General features: G+C 35.5%; 2 protein-coding genes across 2 annotated transcripts; both read left to right on the forward strand.

Moving 5' to 3' along the window:
- Positions 1 to 1,602: 1,602 nt before the first annotated feature.
- On the forward strand, positions 1,603 to 6,774 carry LOC103701648. The gene is made up of 4 exons (XM_008783792.4): positions 1,603 to 1,820; positions 1,996 to 2,132; positions 5,829 to 5,933; positions 6,021 to 6,774. The coding sequence occupies exons 1-4, from the start codon at positions 1,773 to 1,775 to the stop codon at positions 6,457 to 6,459; spliced, it is 729 nt and encodes a 242-aa protein (XP_008782014.2). The 5' UTR covers positions 1,603 to 1,772; the 3' UTR covers positions 6,460 to 6,774.
- Positions 6,775 to 12,891: 6,117 nt separating this feature from the next.
- LOC103701649 (ankyrin repeat domain-containing protein 2A) lies at positions 12,892 to 20,152 on the forward strand. The gene is made up of 6 exons (XM_008783793.4): positions 12,892 to 13,136; positions 15,423 to 15,510; positions 17,568 to 17,632; positions 19,483 to 19,551; positions 19,640 to 19,689; positions 19,805 to 20,152. The coding sequence occupies exons 1-6, from the start codon at positions 13,059 to 13,061 to the stop codon at positions 19,914 to 19,916; spliced, it is 462 nt and encodes a 153-aa protein (XP_008782015.2). The 5' UTR covers positions 12,892 to 13,058; the 3' UTR covers positions 19,917 to 20,152.
- Positions 20,153 to 23,235: the final 3,083 nt, after the last annotated feature.

A 23,235-nucleotide genomic window follows, 5' to 3' on the forward strand; every position in this document is an offset into this window, starting at 1 on the left:
TTATTGGGTGTGTTCGTACTCGAGTAATATGAACTGCCCGCTTAAGCAAAAAATAAAAAAAAAAGGGATGGCAGTCGGTTTGGGTCGGGTCAGAGTGGATATAGATTAGATTGGATGCAAGTTGGATCAAAAAATTTATCAACTCGAACCCAATCTATTAATTAAACAGGTCAAAATAGCAAATATAAACTTGATATGTTTAATAATCGATCTGACCTACAAAATTCGTTGCTTAAACATGTCAAGTCAAGGTAAACAGGTTAAACAAGTTCGGTAGATTTTTAACAGATTAAATAAATTTAAATAGGTTAAATGGATCAAATTAAACTGATCAGAAATGGGTCAAATAGATTTTAAATAAGTTAAATAGGAAATGTTAAGAATCCGATTCAATTATTAAATAGGTTCAAGATCTAAACCTAAACTCAACCTATTTAATAAAATAGGTTTAGATGGATTGATCCGTTTGTGATCCAAACTCATTTATGTCAATTCCGAATATGCTTAAAACAAATTATTTGCAGGTCGGGTTGATGGGTCGGTTAGGTCATAAATTGCCATTCTTATAATTTGTTTATGACTCAAATCTATTTATATCAAACCTGAATTTATCTAAAAATAAATTATTTATGAATTGAATTGTTGGATCGAATCATAAATTGCCACTTTTAATGTCTGGTATCCGAGGTGCTTCTAAGTATAGGTGCAAACAAGCCGAACATGAGCCCCTTCTAAGTGCACTTAGAGCCCATCACTAACTATGCTTCTGACAGCCTCGTCAACATCCCCTTTCCCCCTGTGCGGCTCGAGGCACAACAACCTTCGTCTGATGCATCGAATCAACCATCTGACTTAATTAATCTTTTTTCAGATAAGTCCTCCCTTCTTTCAATTCTCTGCAGTTGCCTCCGTGCTTTTGTTTCGAGCTATGATGGATTTGGGCTATGTTGGTCCGGACCGAAGGGGTGACCGCTCAGCCCACTAAGCCCTCTTTTAACGCCTTTGACCCGTTTTGCTTTTCAGGGGCTTTTCCGGTCGTCGGATGACGCATTGCCCAACGCTGACCACCTCTTGGGCACAGAAGCAGCCCGGCCCACTTCTCCTGGCGATGATCGAGCCCAACATTCGAGCCCGAACACCCCGGGAGGAAGAGATAGGATGGAAAAGCCTTTCAAGCTAAACATGTATTCAAAGAAATTAATGAGATCACATATTGGATGACTGTTTATAGATCTTAGAAATAGAGCTGTTTCATGTACTTTGTGATATTTTATTTTTAAATTTTATTGGATGTGTGCCGCGTCCGTTGCGGCAACGTCACCCTCCCACCCAACACCTCCACGTGGACGTCGCCCAACTCGTTACCCATCTCACCCGAACATCGGAACCGGAATCGTCTCGCTCTCCCTTGCCTCTCGGCAACAGCCGCCTTCTAACCTCCGCAACCATCCCTAGATATCGTCCCCGACACCGTCCAAGCCGGGAGGGCATCCGATTCACCGACACAACACATCTCTTTCCAACGCAGAATTCCCATTTTGCCCTCATAAAAACAGGAAACAAATAATTCGGAGAAAAATGTTGTTATCTTTTTTTATTCGACGAATAAACCACCGCATCTTTCCTTGGGTTTTCTCTTCGGTCTGCCCCGGCGAAGCCGCCTCTGCCCCTTCTCTCTTTTCCTCTTATTCACCTTCTATCCTTCGCCTCCTTGTTCCTTCCGCCTCCTCGCCGACCTTCCCGTCCTGCCCTAACTAAGCGCCGCGCCCCGCATGGAGGACCAGCGCGAAATCGCCGCCTCGTCCCGATCCCTGGAAGAGGTAATATATAGATCTCCGCGTTCTTGTCTTTTGATTCTTTTGATCGGCCTGCGTTCTTGGAGGAATCTGGGTTCTAGATCTGTCGGGGGATTTCGTTTGTTTTTTCTGGTCGGGGTTTCGGTGATTCGTGTTATCTTTTCTTGATTTCTTGGTGTTTTTGGTGGTTTGATGGTAGGTGGGTGGTGATGCGAAGGGGATGGAAGGTGCTGAATCGTGTGGATCAACTGTGGATTTCGGGATCTGCGCGATCTGTTTGGAGAAGATTGTTCTTCAGGAGACGGCGCTTGTAAAAGGTTGCGAGCATGCTTACTGGTTTGTCTAGAAGAACTTCTCTTTTCTAGAAACGTTGTCGCTGCCTTTCTTAACTCTAGCGCCTGGTTTGTTGTGCCTGTGGTAGTATTGCGATCTAAATGAAAAAGGATTGTTTTTTTTCGGTTGAGAAAATGGCCTTTATTTTATTCTTACATTGCTCCTCTGGTTTGTGCTGGTTAGGGGCATATGTAAGTTAAGCAGATAGAAACCACTGGAGCGAATGTATATGTATGTTTTCAAGAAGTTGATGTATGTACTCCAGAATTAGGTGGAGAAATGTCATTTTTCACAAGAAGGTAAATCAAGAAAAATTGCTTAAAGATTGAAATTGTGGGCACGTAGATAGGCTTTGGGTTCTCAAGAATTAAAATATAGATTGGGATGAAAGAAACTTGACTTTATAAAAGGTTATTTCATATTTTCATTTGCAAAATCATGGAACTATGTTATGATTATTTACAAAGCCTTTAGTGTTAGTGAAGTTGGTGTTAGGATCATTTTGATGATATCGTGAAGCCGGTATTAGGTTGGCTAGAGTGGCTCTTAAGGCAGAGTCATCTTTCATAAAGCATATAACTGTTCAAAGCATAAGAGCGATGCAATAAAATTGTTTATTAAGGAATATGTATTTTCGTTCTTCTCAAAGTCATTTGAGTTATGAGTTATAGAAGGTTTATGCCAAGTTGAGAATCAGTTATGAGAACATTCTCAAACTTTAGTAAGCCATTCCTCGCTTCTTAAAACTGGTCATTTGAAGGTGGGATTGGGCTTGCTGGTTAAGATTGATACTACCTATGGTTCATGGATCCTTTCATGATCTTATTTGCCAGGGAAAAAAGATTTCTCAAATTATGTAGTTCGTTCGCTAGAAAGATCTTGTTCTAATTGTATCAACTTTTTGGTTATATAATATGTTCAACTCATGCTGTTTTCATACCAGATAACAAGTTACTTCGTATTTTATGAAATGAACAAGAATGTTTGACATACTTACCTGTTTTAAGTTTCCTTGTCTACAGACAATGTAAGTGTTAAATCACCTTGAAGCTAATGTTGTACAATTATGCTTGCATCGTCATGGATTGAATTTTTCTGTGAATCTTCCTATCAGTGTATGCTGGTGATTCCTGAAGACTGAAGAAGATACACTGATCGTGCACTTATGGCAATGTCTAGACCCTTCTTGTTGATTTATTGAGAGAGGATTTTGTGCATTTTTGAGTATTGGGACTTGATTTTTATATGTAGTATTGGTAAAAGTAACAAAAGCTGAGAAGCTTTCATAAGTTTGAATTAGGAAATAAGTTAGATTTAAATGTGAGAGTATTTTGGATGCACATAGTTATGAAAAACAACTACGTTGGCACTGTTGACAAGAGCTACAAATAGGGTTCTCAAAGCAAGGAAAATGGACAGTTGGATTAAATATGTTTGCAACAATTAATAGGACAAATATCTGTTTGTGTGTGTGCATGTACATGCACTCTTCTCCTTTTTTTATCTCCTGACATGAATAATTTGTGCATGCTAGGATTTTAGAGTTCCATTTCATGTTTTTCTTATATTATCATCAATAGTGGTAACATTTGTCTTGTTTGAAAAGTATCAGTTCTTCACTAAATCATTTGATGAATGAGTACCCCAGTGAGATTGCAATCCTTGGAGGTAGTAACAATCAATTCAAACATTATCATGGGTATTTGGGCCTTTTTTTTAATGATAATTATTCTATAGTTCTTTAGATTTTGAGGTTCTGAGGAAATTATAATTAGGTTTTGTCCTTTATTGATTAATGCAGAACCACAGACAACAAGAGCATGTATTCACTCATTAACATATACTTTCTGAAAAGTCTTATTCAGTCAACGATGATGATGAAGAGGGGAGGATGTGATCTGTTACAGTGAGGTGCTGGAAGAAAAGGGTCGGGGGTGTGTGAAAATGGTGACAAAGCATATGTCCTGATTAGAAGTGGTTGCTGTCCTAGTGTAGCCTTGATTGAGTGTGGTTGTCATCCAGTTGTGGTTGAGGGTGTGTGTGCGCAAAGATGGTGCTGAGGTGAGGGAGATGGGTGGACGATGGAAGCAATGGAGAAGAGAGGATAGCAGTTCTAAGGATTTGGGGGGGAGAGGAGAAGAAATTTTTTTTCATCTCTAAGAAATAGAGGAGGTTCAATAGGATATGATATTATTAAAATATTAAATTTTATCCTTACACCTTGCTGAGTTGTTATAACTTTTAGGCACTTTGGGCTCAGCTTGAATTTAGGCTGGCCTTAAATTCTAGTTCTGGCCTGACTCGATGGGCTGGAAACCCCTGTTTCGTCCTCCAAAAACCAGACAGGTCAAGCTTAATTTGCCGAGGGCTATTTTGTTTCTTTTCATTTTGCTTCCATTCAAAGCATTGGAACCTTGATTTTGTTGCATAAAAAGCACATCTAAGTATGATAAGTAGAGAGAATAGTGGTTGCATGTACGCCGCCCTGTCCTAATTCATTTCGATGGACTCTCTTGCATGCGAAAATCTGACTGAAACTTGCTTTTGTCCTTTATTTTTTCATAGCTATCATGATAACGTCATCATGATTTGTGTCTTTATACTTGTTTATAATCTTCTTTTTCCCCTTCTACTTGTAGCCTTGGTGATAATATCGCATTCCATATTGGTTTCTCTCTTTATTTTTCTCTTCTCTCCCATTCTAATTCATTTCAATGTGCTCTCGTAGATGTGAAAATCTGAGTCGAACTTTCTTTTTATCCCTTATTTTGACATTGCTGTCATCATAAAATCATCATAATTTATGTCTTTATACTTATAATCTTTCCTCCCTTTTTACCTATAGGCTTGATGATTATATCGCATTCCATATTGATTAAACAGTCATAATGTTTAATGGTTTCGTAAGTTTAATCATCATGTTATACAGAGTCATTTTCAATAAGTTTATTCAAAATTACATATAAGTTTTCCTTATATCTTAATCATCTAATGGTCGGTCTAAGCAGATAAAATAATTTGAAGGCTTAAGTATTGATCACAAAAATTTCTTTGACAACCATAAAACGAAATTTGACAACAAATGCATGTTTCTGCACAAGCTTGGACTACAAGCAAACAGACACATGAACACCCATAAAACCCAAAACTCTTGTGTGAATAGCATATGCACACACTTTTCTTTTCCGGTTTGCCCTCATCAGTTATTGTGGTTGTGGAATTTGATAATGGACACTGCTTCCTGTCACATTCAGTTTTTTTTTTCTTTGCTGGAAAGTCGGTGTTTGCCCAATTAATAAAAGGGAACCAAGTGTATCACCATCGAGATATTAAGTCACATAATTTTGTTGAACATGAACCTTAAAACTGTGCATTTGTTGAAATCTAGTGTTTTAGATGTCTGAGATGTTGAATTTATCTGGGCCTACAATTTTGAGTCCTAACTAGGTTTCATCATGAGCTCTAAAATTTAATATGTTAACTATGTTGGTGAATTGCAATTTAGCCATATGTGTGAATGCCAGTCAAGGCGAACTTTTGGTGGCGTATTACTATAACATTATGTTTTGCAAACATGATTATTGAAATAGAATTTATGTAACTAATGATTGAGCTTAACATGGAAGGCGTATCTTGAAAGTTAGTCCTCTTATTGCATGCTATGCTAATGTTGTTATGGCCATTGTTTTCTTTGAGCAGTGTGACGTGCATCTTGAGGTGGGCAGCATATAATCAGAAGCCTTCGTGCCCTCAGTGCAAGCATCCATTTGAGTCCCTCAACGTTCATCGCTCACTTGATGGCTGGTAACATTACTTATGTTTCCTTTTGAAAAAGGAGTGGTCATCGTGCTTGCATATTTGGTAATACTGTAACATCATTCCTTCATACAGTATTCATGACTACATGTTTGAGGAGAGTGTTTGGCTTCTCCTTCGAGCTACTTGGTTTGTTCCTCTGACAGTAGAGGCCCAAGAAGAGGCTTCTGAAGAGCTCGAAGACTATGCCCGGTATTATAATGATCAAGATGATGATGATGATGGCGATGAGCTAGATGAATCTTACTATATTAGCAGCTCGTCGAGTATCCGTATCGGTAACAGGAGGTGGGGTGACAATGGTTATGTGAGGGCAGGACGGAAGGAAGCACGACCCGTCGGTCAACGATCATTTGATGACTCTGGTGCTGGTACATCCCGGTGCCCCAAAAAGAAAGAGCCATCGAAAATTGTGACTGGTAGGCGGGCAAAAAGGGCGCTGAAGCGAGAAGCTGCAGATAAAGCAGCTGCAGCCAAGCACCAGCAGCACTTGCAGAGGTTGGGTCGTAAGTGATCTTCTATCGGAAGAAGTAATTACGCGGCCTTTCTTTGTATGATGGCAAATCAGCCACGCCGCTTGTACAGGATGTTAACCTTCTAGATTCAGCATAAAGTGTCGTGAAGTGGTGTGGTTACCATATTTTAGTAGGCACATCTTCACTGACGCATGGCAGATGTTACTTCTCTTAGGATTTAAAATATTATGTGTGTAGTTTTATCTTGGTTCATGATTTCATTGCTTATGTGTCCATTGAATAAGCGGATGTGTTTCTTCTTGGTGGTTTCTGATCTTTCATGACAAGTTGAGGAAATATGCATTTGATAATAATTGGGTCGCTCTAGTATTCTTGCTCTATGTTTCAAGTCGAAGACCGGTTTATCGTGAATTTAATCTCATGATCACAGCGAGAGAGGAATTTGGGCCAAGGAAATAAAAGAGGCATGTGTGGAGTTGTATTATTCTTTGCAGCCATCTTTGGTTTTGTGGACTTTTATATCCTCTCACTTGAAAACCATAACATTATCTATGAATGGTTGTCTGCAGGAGAATTATTATTATTTTCTGGCTAGAAAAATATGGAGGGTCGAAGTTGTGGTTCTGAGAATCATCTGCTCCAAGATCTTGGTGATAAAAGATCTCTTGCTTATGCAGTCATTTAGCATGTTTTCTTGTTACTGATGAGACCTAGCAAAACTTTTCATGATAATATGGTATCAAGGTGAAACAAAGAAGCATGTGGGGTTGTTGATCTATACAAAGATAGGGGGGCTCTGCAGCATGGTAAATCGCCGCGTGGTTCTATGTTATCATTTCTATATGCATGTTTGATAAGAAAGTTTTCACAAGTGACTTCTGCTTCCTAGTCTAGCTCTTAAGTTGTTTTTTATCTAAGAGTTTATAGTTACTAATATAATACTATTTTGTGTGTAATTTTTTTAAATGCTTTTGCAACTGAATGATGGATTTATTTTGGTCTGTTGGTGAGAAATCTCAAGCAGTTAGCCATTCAGATCCTCTCCTAGATGACCTTTTCGAGTGGCTGTCAATATAATTGGTCCACATTCATTCTTATTCATAGCAAGTAGAAAAACTGTTTGACACAAAAGTATCTCAATAATCTTGCATATGTCCACTACAATTTGAAGTTGAGGCAGAAATGCATTCTGAATAAAGTGGAGCTAAAATATAAGTATTCAATCTATAATGCTTTTGTTTAGAATGGGGATGATCCTATGATGGGATGGCTTGTGGGCCAACAGTAGGAGCTAGAGCTTGATAAACTAGGATCATCTTTATGATTGGCCAGTTTTGTAGCCAGCGAGGCCAAAATGGATGAAGAGCAATAGGCAAATTGTAATATTTCACGCATGGTTTCAGTTGATCAACCACAAACAAACAAAGAGGTTAGTAGGGAGCCAATCATCATATGATTGTATCTAGGACATCTTTCTAAAGATATGACAAAGAGTTGCTTAGATGAGGCTATCACGCTATTCAATCGACTTTGTCAGGGGGGTGATATCCATCCTTCTAGCATAGCCAGGTAGAAAAGTGGCACGAAGGGAAAGCAACGATAATAGTTCTGATGGAGAAAATGGAGGAGTTAGTTCACTCTGTTTTAGAGACTATGGAGAGCAACGATGACGATTCTGATGATCATAGATTGGTAGCTTAAGAGGGAGTAGAGGATATGAGACCACCATTTATGAAACACAGCGATATGATGATCTTCGATTTACCGGTGAGTCCCAGTTTACACATACCACATAGAATATGAACCATGGTGCATGAACTAGTAGTGTCTATGGGGATAATTTGCATACAGATGGGCTTCTCGAGGTCAATCAGGAGGACACAATGAAGCTATAGATGATCTCGCATGTAGAGTAGAACCATAGACGCATTAGGTTCTAAGTCATATGCTGGATTATATTACCCGCAATCACAAACAGCTTATGACCCATACGAATATGAATATAGTGCATCTAAGATATCATCTTTAGACAAGTACCATCCTATGTAGCCCGGAGCATGTTATGAGTTATATTTTGCTACTAACATATTCAGATGGCCCCTCCATAGTCGTATTATTAGTCAGAAGACATCTTTCAAAGCCAGAGCTTCAGCGAGAGATCCGAGATCGGTTATAATCCCCTCACGTCTTATCTTATGGAATGAGTGTATAGGACTACAATACTGCTTGATTAGAGGGATGTGCAGGTGCTAATGTGCCTCCTGATTATGCTAATAATCTCAATATTTACGAGAGATATTACTACTTGATGAGATTTTAAATGTCGGTATGTATGTTGTATTTTAAATATACCTAACTGATTGTATTATTGTATATTTTGTATTTCATTAATTAATTTTAGGATATTTAATTTTGTTTCTCCTAACGTACGAAGCTAGGTCTCTGTTTTTTTTATATATTTTTGTTTTGGTCTAATGCTAATGCAAATGGCTAAGAGTAGCAAACTAAATAACATAGATTTGCAAGTTTTTGCCTCCCCAAGGTAGCATTATTTCAAAGCAATACCATGATAAAGCAAAAAAATTATTCTAAAACATCAAGAAGCATTACTGAGGTGTACCAAGATAATAGAAATATCAAAAAATATCAAGAAACATCAAATTAGAGTTAAAATCATTCAAAACTCCCAAAAAAATCAATTACTTTTTATTAAAGCTAAAAAAACCAAAAAATAAAAGAAATGGTGTGCTGATTTGGAATCGATATGCCATAGCATACCATATGTTGATGCAGTACCGAATCGGTACCCAACCAAACTGGTAGTTGACTGGTATGGGTTCCGATACCGGTTCGGCTAACTTTGAATAAAACTAATACTATATGTCTATATAAATAAATTAGGTTGTTAGTCAATATCAGGTTGGATTGGGTTTAAAAATTTTGAACCTAGATGTAGCCCAAAATTTTCAATTGGTCTTAATGTGAACACCTACCCAACCAATTCATCGGTGGGTCAGGGCCAGGTTAAAGTCGGGTTCCAATTGGGTATAGGGTTTGCGGGTTGAAATGATATCCTTAGTTGTGACCGATTAATATGATTCCTTTACTTTCACATTTATTCCATTGTTTTGATGGCAATTTAATTTTCAATTACAGCTTATGGGTAAAAACAAAAATAATAAGTGCGCAAGACTTAGGCCCTGTTTAGGAGAGCTGTTAGTTATAGAGCTTTTAGAAGTAGAGCTGTCTAAAACAGAGCGTTTATAAAAAGCTGTTTGCTGTTTGGTAACTACATTTCTAAAGTGCTGTTGCACTTTAACATGTGTTTGGTAAACAAATTAAGAAAGTACTTTTGTGTGACAAAATGACCATAAAAGACATTACCAGTATTATATAACAGAGCATAATAAAATATAATATGTATTAATACATAAATATATGATATAGTATAATATTAATGTAATGTAATATAATATTATTATAATATAGTACTATAACATTATGTATTATAGAATAATAATTTAATATAATATTAAATTATTTAACATAACATATCAATGCATTATGATATAATATAAATTATATTATATTTATAGTATAATACAATAATAAATATATAAAATATTATAATTATTAGTGTAAATTAAATTTTCATCCTTCTAATGACCATTTATCTCTCTAACAAATTTTCTAGCTAGGTGATAAAATTGGTTAAATAATTACTAATATTTTTATTTATTTATTTATTTAGATCAGATTATTTGCCACTTGCTCATTATTTTCTTTTTATTTATTTTATTTATTTATTTATTATTTTATTTTATTGAAATATAGAGAGGTCGCCGGCAATGGATGGTGGCCGGCATGGTGGCTGCCATCGTGGGCAGCCACGAGCTTCCAAAACAAAAAAAAAAAGAAAAAAAAAAAAAGAGGAAGAAGGAACAGAGGCGGCGACAGAGCTTTAGTAAGGAATTCAAGCCTCATTTATCGTTTGTAAGAAGAAAGAGCTTATAGGAAAAAGAGCAAAAAAATCATCCAAAGGACTAAACTAAGCTTCGCAAAAAAACCGTATTTATTGAGAATTGTACCTTGAGAGGAAGAAGAAGATAGAGAGGGAGAGGGAGAGGATGGGTGAGAGAGGAAGAGGCAGGATGAGAATTTTGGGGAGGAAAAGTATGATTTAAATGGAAATATTTTGGTCTAAAAAACAGCTTCCCGATAAAGCTGAAAACAACATTTTTGGAAAGCTCCAAATTGGAGCTTCTCCCCAAAAACTGTTTTCAGCTTTCCAAAAATTTTACCAAACATCATTTTTTATCTAAAAGTACTTTTGGAGGACCAAAAAGCACTTTCTGGCCCTCCAAAAATACTTTTAGATAAAAAATAATATTTAGTAAAAATTTCAGAAAGCTGTTTCAGCTTTTTCGGAAAGCTAAAAACAGCTTTTGGGAAAAAGCTCTAATTTGGAGCTTTCCGAAAACGCTGTTTTCAGCTTTGTTAGAAAGTTGTATTTTCGACAAAAATGCCTATAATAAAATATAATAATTACATAGTTTGTCCCTTTATAAATCTAAAAATCTGCTAGAGCCAACAACCCTAGCCGTCAGACTCTCTTCCACAAGAAAAGATATTTTTTCTAGCGCTAAGAAGGGGATCTCGAGCCGCCTATTCGAGAGAGAGGTTGAGAGACGTGATGTGCATGAGACCGAGCCACGCTCGCCAAGTCTCTAATCAGGGATAGAGAAGATAAGTCATTTCGGGACCCACGAACACTCACTGCCAACGCGAGGTCGAAAAAAAAAAGACGAGGGGCTTTTTTTTAATAAGACCTAGGTATAGACAAAGAAAGCATTTTCTAGTTCTGACTTTCCTATTTTTATATGTATCTTTTGAACCACATTTTAGAATTTTTTTTTTTAATTTCTTCTCCGTACTTTCTAAAATCCATATTTTGTTTTTTTTTTCATCGACCTTGCGGTCCACTCTGAGGTCCTCCTCGAGCGTGGACCGCGAAAAAGAGCGGCATCACGGTCTAGGCTCAAGCCGCAACACTGTGGACCGCAGCACCGCTACTACATCAACAATGTAAAAAAGTATGAACAAGGTAAAATTAGAGAATGGATATTAACTATGTGCAAACCTTGATTAACTATATGCTAAGATATATTATGTGTGTACCAGGCTAAATTAACTGTGTTCAATCCTTATGTAACTTTATACAAAAATTATTTAACTATGTACCAGAAAAACTTAACTGTATGCCACAAAGGCTAAACTGTGTGCCACAAAAACTTAACTGTATGCCAGGCTATATGAAGTATACTCCAAGCCTTATTAAACTACGTACGTAGAACATGCTAAATAATTTCTCATCTATATGATTCTCATCTAAACATCTAGTAATCATTTAATTAATTTTATCACCTAGCTAAAAAAATTGTTAGAGAGATAAATGGTCACCCGGAGGATGAAAAATTAATTTACACTAATAATTATAATATTTTATACCTTTATTATTATATTGTACTATAAATATAATATTATAATACATTAATATGTTGTGTTAAATAATTTAATATTATGTTATATTATCAGAAATTAATTTATACTAATAATTATAATATTTTATACCTTGTTACTGTATTATACTATAAATATTATATTATATTACATTACATCATAATACATTAATATGTTATATTAAATAATTTAATATTATGTTATATTATGAAAAATTAATTTATACTAATAATTATAATATTTTATACCTTTATTATTGTATTATACTATAAATATTATATTATATTACATTACATCATAATACATTAATATGTTATTTTAAATAATTTAATATTATGTTATATTATGGAAAATTAATTTATATCAATAATTATAATATTTTATACCTATATTATTGTATTATACTATAAATATAATATTATAATACGTTATATCATAATACATTAATATGTTATTTTAAATAATTTAATATTATGAAAAATTAATTTATACTAATAATTATAATATTTTATACCTTTATTATTGTATTATACTATAAATATAATATATATTGCATTATATCATAATCCATCAATATGTTATATTAAATAATTAATATTATGTTATATTATGAAAAATTAATTTACTGTAATAATTATATTACTATTATGCTATATTATAATAATATTATTTTATATTACAATAATATTATACTATATCGTATATTTATGTATTAATATATGTTATGTTTTATTATACTCTGTTGTATAATACTATGCAATGTTTTTTATGGTAATTTTGTCATACAAAAATATTTTTCCAGTTTATTTACCAAACATATGTTAAAGTGTATTTTTTATAATAGCTCTACTTCAGCTCCCCCAAACAGTTAGACAATGCATTAAACCCAAACCCGGAGTTCCAAATTCTCAAACCCCGATTTGTTTTTATGTGGGTTCCAAAGATGGTTATTGGTTTCGGGTCCACAGAATCTGACCCCGGCCGGATCCGTTACCAGCCCTGGCTCCTCCAGTAACCAATATCCGGTTCGGAATTCGGGGTCGGAGCTACTTGCAGCTCATCCAGCGTCCAGATATTGTCCTCCATCCCGTCTTCCAGCGTTTTCCCCAAGGAAGCGATGGGCATGGCGTCGGATGCCACACAACAGCCGACTCCCAGCGAGGCCACGCCCGACCAAGTGCAGGCCTTGCTCGAGGTCCATCCCCTCAGTCTTTAATTCCCTCTTTATAACCACTTCGTCTTTGAGGCATTTTCTCATACAATTGGGATACAAGTTGGGAGCCACTTGGGATTCTCATAATCTGGTTTTTTTAGGCTTCTTAAGTTATTTTGAAAACAAAATAATTGGAATTTCTTGTGAAAGTAAGTTCCGCTTGCAGGAGGCTCTGGGTTTCTGAACTTTGTTTCTGTTTTCATGCTAAATTCTGTCATGTTTCGTCAGTCTTAGTTTACTCGACTATTCTAATTCCTAGTTAAATAGAAATAGATTGTTGCTTATCTGCCATGTTCCCTCGTGCTTGTTACATAATCTGTTAGGTTATTTGGCATTTTCATGCTGGTGGACCCTCATGTTTAGTGGCTAAAGGATCTGTAAAAGATCGGCAGGTTGAGTCTTGATGTGTATATAAAATCTTCTGGAATTTTCTCCAAGAATTAAAGTGAATTCTTTCTTCATCTTATAATCCTATTCTCTTTTAAACGGCAGGTTGGTACCAGAGCTCTGTATTCCATTTCTATGCCATTCATAACATTCTCTGGTGGAAATGACATATAAATTTGAAGATCATTAAAAAGCGTCATCAGAGAGCTGCTTTTTTTCCGTTATTTCTTGCTTTTAAGTTTTTTTAGTGGATAAAATAGAGCTCTGGTACCAATTGATGTCAGTGTTGAACGGTCATATGTTTTTATGATGGGTCTTAGGATAGATGAAGATAATGGATGCAATGCACTGAACAAAGCCAGTTGGTTCCACTAAGCTAGTGGACTAATTTGTCTAGCTTGATTCAGTATCATTAAATGCTAAAGATCAAATGGCTTGGTTTCACTAAATCAACGCATGCTTTGTTTATTGTCAGTGGCTTAAAAAATGAAGGTTCTCTTGGTCTCTTATTGATATGTGCCATACAGATGGACACCACTATCTTCTGCTCTAACCTTTCTACAACCTTTCCATCGTAGTGCACCCTGATTGTAAAGGCCTGGCCAATCAACCAGAATGCATGAGCTTGATGGATATCATGTCCCACCATGTGTAATCCTCTGCCTAGAAATCTTAAGAGGATACCAAGCACAGAATCATCAATAGAATTGTGATGCCCTTTATCTGTCTACTTCTGCATGGATGTGGCTACTTCTTTTCAAGGAAGTTTGATTTATGCTTTATATTTAGTAGCCTAATTACATGTATCTGAAAAATTTCTTCTAGCTTATCACCAGCTTTCAAGTTAATTATTTGACCATTCCTCACATTAATAACTTGCACAAATTTTATAAGGTTCCCATCTTCTTGAATATCCAGTCTTCCAAGTAAGCTTTTGCTGTTTCTTGTTAAAAGCCCAACCTTAGCTTTGAGACTAACATTAATGCAGTGTATTTTTGAATAAAATCAATGTGCGTTTATTTCAAAGTAATTTAACGTTATATCCAGATTTAATGGAAAATGAAAATAAAACATACCATAATATTGGAACTATCTACTCCTATCTGGTAGCATATAATGATGAACAGTGATGCTCCAAATTTTGAACACTTGGCAACTAAGTTGCTTCATCACATATGCAACATATAACATATACAATTTAGAATGACGTTGCCGTCTCCCATCTCTTTAAAGTTTTTTGAAGTCTATCGGAAATTCATAGAATTGCTCCATGATTACTTCAGTTTAAGCCACAAACAATTAGTTAGGCCTCGCTGCCCTCCCATTGGCATTCTAGGTTTTGCAGCAGGTCTATCTGTTGCCTGAAATACCTTGTCTGGGAAGTTGGGAACAATTTTTAGAAGGTTGGCATCAGGTTGACAGCTAATCATGAAAATATTTGCTCGATTCCCTGCTCTAGTTCTGGTATGCTTGAGAGTGTGTGTGTGTGTGTGTGTGTGTGTGTGTGAGAGAGAGAGAGAGAGAGAGAGAAGAAAATATTTGCTCGATCCTTCCATGGAATCTTCTCTACTTGGTGTTTTGCTCCATAATGGATGCCTTGAAAAGGTTTGGATGATGATGATGATGATGATGATGTCAAGCTCTATCTTAGAAAGATGGTAAATGTATTTTTGCTTCAATTTCTACTCCTTTTCTTTTAGTTTTATATAACTATATTTTCCATTGCATATATATTTCAAAACATTGATTGTAAGTGAAGAAGCTTTGAGCATTTATTATGTTTTGTGACGATTGCTTATCGTTTGTGTAACTACAACTTAGCTATTTTTAATGGGCAAAATGTTTACTTAATTTGTTTGGTTATCATCACTTTTGTTTCAGGCTGCTAGATATGATGACATTGAAGATGTGGTAAGCTTATACTCTATGGGTGTTTCTCTTAACTCCAAAGATTCTCAGGGACGAACAGGTTAGATCTTCAAAGTTTGCTTCAAACGAAATTCATTTTAATTGATTGGTAACCATTAAATCTATCAAGTTATTATTAACGTTAATGTTGCCACTACAGTTCTACTACTGTTATTTTTACTTATTTTATGCTTCATGGAATGAATCTATGCTATCTTTGATGGATTTTAACTTTTATGCAAAAGTGGAAGTCAAAGCATATTGAATTCCAATCAATAGGTGCTTTTACTTGTCGCATTTAGACTTCTAGGACTCCCAAATGTGAAGTCTAACTTCATGATCTCAATATAGTCGATCAAGGCAACCTGAAAAAGTGAATATATAAAGTAGTTTTATGAGCTCAACTTGTTGCTGATCTTTGAGTTTAGCCCTTTTTTCCTTTTTCTCAGTAAAAAGTTGTTGTTTGGAGGACATGATATTAATTTATTTGTAAATTTATCAGATCATAAATACTTTCGGGTTCACTTATTATATGGCAATTAAAGATCATAATATATCATGAATGTTGTTATATTCCATGATGAAGCTCGTTAGAATAAGAACTTCAATTTATATGGTTGTAGTTGGATTTGCTTGTTTCTTCTAACTTGGTGATAATCTGGTTTGTACTTTTACAGTGTGGTACAAGATTCAGGTGAGTCATCATGTGCTATAGATTCTCCTAGCGAAGTATCATAATGGGTAAAACACTGAAGAAAAAAAGTTAAAAGGAATATGTTATAAGTCTTCTTACAAGACACTGAACTGATATCCACCACAAGGGTTAAATTATCTTGAAGTTGTTCTATTCTATTACACTCTCTAGCCAATCTCCTTTATGTTAGATTATTACCTGAAGGCTGAACCCTATTAGCCAACCACCTAATCAGCTAGCATTTGTAACTTGTAAGCCTTAGGGCTCTCAAAATAGGATCCAAGAAAGATTGATTGTTGACAGTTGACTATCGGCCAATATCCACCCTTTAACTTGATGCCAACTTTCTCACCAAGGCATCTATGGGAAAGAGCATGTTGCTTATAAGGAGACATTCCTTATTGGCACTTATACAATTGAAGCTCATATAATTAGGACCTAACCACCAAGTTCTCAGACTGTTTTGCATCCAAATGAAGTGGTAAAGGGCATAAAGGCACCAGTTTTGACTCATAGAGCCACTTTCTCTACCAAAAAAAGACTCATATAGTTATTGAAAATAAGAAATGTCACTATTGCATTCTGCAACTTGAAATTAAATTAATCGTACTTATTGTGCCTACATAGAGAAAACATGATTGAATAATAAGTTGGTAAATGGAAAAAAAGTCTGAGAACTAATACCTATATTTCTGCCTCATTTTGATAGTTTTACGTATGTTTGTCAGATCTTGGGTTTTGAACATCAGATTCTCCTAATTGTGCTGGTTTTGGTGGTGCCTTTCACTAGTTTATTAGCTTAAAATCAAAATAAGATTAGCTAAACTACTCCTGATTTGTACCAAGTTAGAATAAGTAGATCCTAGTTAGTCAAAGCAATGCTCTTATGTCAATTTAGCTTTGGCAAGTTCCAACACTGAGTAGGTTTTCCGTTCTCTAGATTATACTAACTAACAACTTGAATAAGTAATTGTTGTACAACACAGACCTCTTATTTTTGTAGGTTATGTGTCTTTATAAAATGTTCTAGATATCTTAAATATAACCATGATCCATATAATATTTTTTATCTTGTACCACTTATGTATAAATTATAAAGGTCTCTAATGGTATCTCTTGTAATGTACATGCTTCTAAGTTTATGTCATCCACAACCTTATGTGAGATCATCAATATCATAATTTATTTACCATTTAGTTCATTTTAGTTCATATTATTGATTTGCAAGGTCTCTGATGGTATCACATGTAATGCACATGCTTCTTAGTTTGTCATCCAGAACCTTATGAGAGATCATCAATATCATAATTTGTTTATCATTTAGTTCACATTAGTTGATTTGGGTAAAATGCTAATCCTTGTTGAATTCTAGTTCTTTAGAAACCTGGTGGTCGGTAATTTATTTTCCTTTTGTTTACTTTCAGCTCTTCACATGGCTTCTGCTAATGGGCACCTTGACATTGTGGAGTATCTCATAAGTAATGGAGCGGTGAGGAGACAATTGTATATAAACATTTTGCTAGCCAATTACTACAAGAAACAGATTAATTCCAAATATCTCTTCGACAATAGTGTCAGAAAGCTAGTCTTCACCTTTGAACAACCTGTTTTGATGATTTTATGCAATTGTGAACTTGATTTCTCTTTTCATGTCTTGTGGTCAAAATGTTGTACTCTGCATGGAACATGTTGTTTCATTCTTGAACTGAATGCTTCAGTTTTTCTTGGTGATTTTCTGAAACCCAGATTCCAGTAGTTATCGTTCAACAGATTGATATTTTGTTCACTTTGAATTCAATAATGTCTAGCTGGTACTTTTTATTTTGTGCAATCAATACAAAAGTTAGGAATTTCTTATAATAGTCTTTGTATTAATTAGGAGTTACTGATACTAGATTTCAATATATAAGACAAATGGTGATGAGTGCTAAAATGCAAAAGTCGTTGTGCTGCAACAAAAATGATTCCAAATATTGAAAGGAAGATTTTACGGTTTTTACCTGTTTTGTTTAGTACATTCTCCTCATGTATTTGTTTATAGAAATGCATAATGTTTAGTTAATTTAGCATTAATAAAATTAATTTCTAGTCATAGAGTAGTTTATATTATGTCAAAAGTCCTACTAGATAACAAATATAAACAAAAAGGATCCTGGTGCTTATAATAAGCATGAATCAGTACAGATTTCATTAGCTCCTTTGAGGATTTCGATTCACTTATGATTGGCAGGGGATCAGTCATGTCATTGCACATCATAAGAGACAATGACTTCATTTAGTATAAGATCTGAAAGACATCTTTACACAACTCTTTGGAATTTAGTGATGCATTTCTTAGAAATTAGATGATTTAGTTCGTCAAAGGTGCTCCAGCATTTGAATATCTTAACTAATTGTCAACCATGTTGGTACAACTTGCCTATTGATGATCATCACATGGTGGAAATTGACAAAGGTAGATAGCGTATGGACTTAGGAAGGCTGTCAAGTAAAACCAAGTGATTTTAGGAGATCAAGCCTTATGGAGCTGGAACTTGTAGATAGGCCTCCAATCGAACTGAGCTGTTCATGAACAGCTAGAGCCAGAGGAGCGGTGCCAAAACATCATACTTGGCTCATTTGGTAAAATTGAGCTCATATCAACCATCGCACAAGCAAACCAAACATGAGTTTGCTTAATAATAGAAAAATTCTCGGCTTGACTCGGGAAATTTTCGTATGTCTGAGCTGAAAAACTTGTTGACATTTTTAAATCTAAAATTAAAACCTAGTCATCACATGGATGCCAAGTGAACTCTGCCAGGAGTTGCCATATTCCAATCCAATCTGCAGATTTGTATGTTGGAAGAGCATGAGCACGACTAGCACAAACAATTGAAATTTTAATTTGTCACGTCTTATTTATTGGCCTAAGGAGAAAATGTCCTGTGTAAGTTTTAAAATTTTAGTAATCTTTATCATATGCTCCTTGAGAGGCATGTGACACCTGTAGATATGACATATATCATCATATTTCAGACTGTCTTATCAGTGGGCATAAATACAGAGGTAATTTGTAAAGTAGATAGAAGAAAACAGTGAAAAATTTGCAATTAGTTAACAAATAAAATTCAAATTATTGCAATCTGTTATTAGTATTGTCTTTTTCTTTGTGGAACTGGGAGGAATTCATGTGTTAGTCTGGGCAAAATGAATGAATGCCCATCAAGGCTTTCAAATTCCTTTTTTCACTTATAGCCTAGGATATATAAACTCATGTATGGAATTTAATGGCCAATTCACTTTTATGCCTTATACCCTTGCATACTTTCATTTTACGTTGACATATATGTGACGCAGGACGTTAATGCTGCTAACTCAGAAAAGAATACTCCCCTTCATTGGGCCTGCCTCAATGGTCATATTGAGGTAAAACTGACACTTCTATGGTCATTGTATTTATTTGCTATAATTATGATCACTGAATGGTGTTGGTTTGGATAAATGCAAACTTTAGGTGGTCAAGACTTTGATCCAGAATGGAGCTAGCTTAAGTGTGCTGAACAGGTATTCCTTCCTACTTGTTTTCTGGATGTATCCATTTTAGTACTGAGGATGTTCACCACCAACAAATTATGTTCCTGCCCATACTTGAGTGCTTACTGCTTCGGTAATTTTCTAGCCATGAGCGGACTCCAATGGATGAAGCAGTTAGTACGGGAAAGATGGAGGTGGTCGATGCAATCAGTGCTGCAGTAGCCCAAGCTGAACTTAATGGTGTTAGTGTTTCTTAGCAAAGTGAGCTGCACTTTTGTTTTTCGCTGTTAAAAAGGATTGCTTGCTTTAAGGATGTGGTGAGTTTGTTTACATGAACCCAGTTGTAATCCATGGGTTGATCCTTCCATCGGGTATCATCATCAATTCCACAGGTTTACGCTGGTACACTGAAAGGAAATTGATATGTATGGTAGAACCGGTCAAGGAATTTGTATGTCTTAATAAGAAATTTGATTACCCCATTGCCTCTGAAGATGTCTATGATGCAGTCTGCAATAATATTATCAGTTCTGCAGGTTTATTGTGCATTCCATTCCAAAGTGATCTTATACTTACCCTATGCACCATACTTTCTACTGGTACATGCAAATTATACATTTGTATGAAACTAAGGATATACAAATTGTATTGGAGAAGTAGCTCTATCTTCTAGTTTAGTGTTTTTCTATTTAGTCATCAGACCTCGACAAGGTTTTAGAGCTAGTTCCTTTTGAATTTGGTGGTCTATCTGGGCAGGAATGGTACCTACTTTCCATGAAATTCCAAGTTCCATGATGTTAGGACTTGCGACCTTCATGCTTTCATGATGAGGGACAAGATGGTTGTAGGTTAATTATTTACTCTGAGTTAATGCCATCTTACATAACTAAACTATGTTTTGTAATGAGTGCCTGTGAACCTCCCCTTTCCTACAATGTGATCATCCCATGTTGAGGCCTACCTTTTGGATAAAATAATTCAGTACATAGGACATATATGATCCTTACTATGAAAACCTATTACTACTTTACCTGATCCTATTGAGAGGTGTCAAACTCCTTGATCCTTCTCCAGAAGGGAAAGAAAGAGCGAGGTTAGCTCTAGCTGTTCTTATCATTTGGAGAGCATTTGTGGAACTACCAAGTGGGCTGTGCCATCTGAACCCACCTTGACTCACAAATATATAGTCTTTGTACTGGATTTGGTTTGAAGTTTGGGTTAACCCAGTACTTAAACATGGGTATCTGACCTAGGACAAATACCAAGATCACCCCAAATTTTGTTCCAATTTAGGGCTTGTGACTGATCACAAACTTGATTAACTTGCCAATGCATCAAATGCTGGTGATTATATAAGAGAAATTTAGATGGGTCTGAATCATGTTCTTCACACTTCTTTGTGTGGGATCAATGCGGCTCTCGGTTTTTTTCTCCCTTTTTCTTTTGTTTTTTTCTCTGGGGGGGTGGTGGTGGTGGTGGTTTAACAACAGTAACGTCAGTTAGGGTTTCAACAATGCTGGTGTCCATGGAACTACATTGTCAGAATGGACCACCAAAAATTAGGATCCAGTATTCTTAATGCCTCTCATTACTGGCTGTTTGCTTCAAACAGGACATAAAAGGTTATGGATGAGGATCATCCATGCAGGGCTTTTTCAATATTAAAGCTGATGGCTTTTTTGAGACAAGGAGAGAACCTGAGGAAAGCTTGCAATTACATTGGAAGTGGCCCTTGACATGAGATAATGAAATTTAGGAATTCCAAGAGCATAAGTTAGCTAACTGGACCTAGGTCTGATTTTTCTAGTTTCCTTTCCTCTGGTCTTAGATATCATCAGAGACGAATCATAATCTTCGTTCGATAACAATCAATCATGTTTGATCATTCATTCGAGAAAAGAGGAGAGACATTAATTGAGTTATCCACAGAATTATTTGCATTTGAGAGATACTTTTTTTTTCCCGACAAAAGTGGTGGGATGGCACCTTCATAGGTTTGAGCCGGGAACTTCTGGCCAGCATATGGCCCGAGGATACAGGTGCCAAGCCAGCAGACTTGAGCTATATGCTGGCTCTCACAATTACCCTGCTAGGAATTAGCAAGGCTTCATACTAAACTAGAATTCATGGCCTTCATCTTTTTACAATACTCCTATTATTTTTGTTTTTTGTCACTAGAATGTTGCATGCATAAATGCATGTATTCTTCATTAAAAAGATAATAAATACTGCAGGCAGTCAAGCACAGTGGAGATTGGGGTGTGACCACAATTTTGAATTTTTAATAATAAAAAAATATTTTAAATATAAATAATGATAAATACTATGAAAAAGACTTGCATGGTCGAATATGGTTCGAACAACGGGACAAGGTTGTATCTTTTGCACGAACCAACCATTGGATTGCCTGCCTTTGAGATCTATGCATATGGATGAATGAAAAGATTCGGAGTACTTTGAGAGCTGCATGGAGGATGATCAAATGGGCAACGTCGCGAAAGAAGATTAATCATCCTTTCGTATGAAAGATACAACCTGAACACCCAAACAACTTAGCTATATAGTTTTTAGAGGATGAGAGAAAGATGATCAAGGAGACATGGGATATATAAATGGAAAATGGGGATGGTCGGGCATGCCGTACATAAGAGCACATTAAGGAAGTTGGTATTATATGGTGAAATGGATGATCTGAATTTTAGCCGAATATTATTTGTTCTTATGTAAGTGTAAAAATATCAATTTTGAATACACCAGTTTATGAAAAAATTATTTCGGCTAATATATGTTAATATTGGTTGCTGTGTAATAATATATTTTCCGGTTTTCCCTTTATTAGTTTTGAGTCACTAAATATTGATATCCATGTCCAGAACCATAGCTCTTGTAGATAAAAAGAAAAAAATTAAAGCCATAGCTGAAAGGAGGACAAGTTTTGCAAAATAAAATCACTTAGGGCATCTACAAATTAATGAAATACCAGGAAGATTGGCACCTAGGATATTTGTGCAAGCTTTTGCTACTCCTTACTTTTATTTTCACTCTTATTTTAAAATTAATATATCCTTGCTTCGGGAAGTTCCAAAGTTATCACAAACAATTTCAAAAAAGTATTTTATCATGCATGTTTTTCAGTCTAGTTCATTTTTCTTAATAAAATTTTGAAAAAAAAAAACAGATGCAATATGAAATGGGTGCTTAATTATCTAATTTTTAGAAAAGGATGACTTTTTCCCTTTTGCAGAGATGGTCTATTTTGAGTTTTACTGTGCAACTGCACCCAAGCTCTCCTAACCACTAATAAGGACATTTTAGATTGTGTACGAAAAATTTGTATCTCAAGTGAATTAGTTGCTAATATTTGCTCATGAACTAAGTTAAATGTATGCATTCATGTAGGAGTAGGGACATAATGGTTCCCTAAAGTCTAGAATAAATCATCTGAATGCAAACAAATAAATATGACCCTTTTTAACAAATATGAAAATGAAGTTTTTATTAAAAACTTCCCTTTCCATATATACATATATGGGCAGACACTTTAATACAGTCTTGGCTGAGATATATTAAGAATAT

The sequence above is a fragment of the Phoenix dactylifera genome, chromosome 13 (genome assembly GCF_009389715.1).
Source record: "Phoenix dactylifera cultivar Barhee BC4 chromosome 13, palm_55x_up_171113_PBpolish2nd_filt_p, whole genome shotgun sequence".
NCBI classification, from domain to species: domain Eukaryota; kingdom Viridiplantae; phylum Streptophyta; class Magnoliopsida; order Arecales; family Arecaceae; genus Phoenix; species Phoenix dactylifera.

What these genes read in the sequence shown, in the direction of transcription:
- LOC103701649 (XM_008783793.4), top strand. Translation starts at nt 13,059, where the DNA reads ATGGGCATGGCGTCGGATGCCACACAACAGCCGACTCCCAGCGAGGCC. An exon ending in AAGTGCAGGCCTTGCTCGAG is followed by an intron (nt 13,137 to 15,422) that starts GTCCATCCCCTC and finishes CTTTTGTTTCAG; the next exon opens with GCTGCTAGATATGATGACAT. An exon ending in GCCTCAATGGTCATATTGAG is followed by an intron (nt 19,552 to 19,639) that starts GTAAAACTGACA and finishes TGCAAACTTTAG; the next exon opens with GTGGTCAAGACTTTGATCCA.
- LOC103701648 (XM_008783792.4), top strand. Translation starts at nt 1,773, where the DNA reads ATGGAGGACCAGCGCGAAATCGCCGCCTCGTCCCGATCCCTGGAAGAG. An exon ending in GGTTGCGAGCATGCTTACTG is followed by an intron (nt 2,133 to 5,828) that starts GTTTGTCTAGAA and finishes TTCTTTGAGCAG; the next exon opens with TGTGACGTGCATCTTGAGGT. An exon ending in CATCGCTCACTTGATGGCTG is followed by an intron (nt 5,934 to 6,020) that starts GTAACATTACTT and finishes TCCTTCATACAG; the next exon opens with TATTCATGACTACATGTTTG.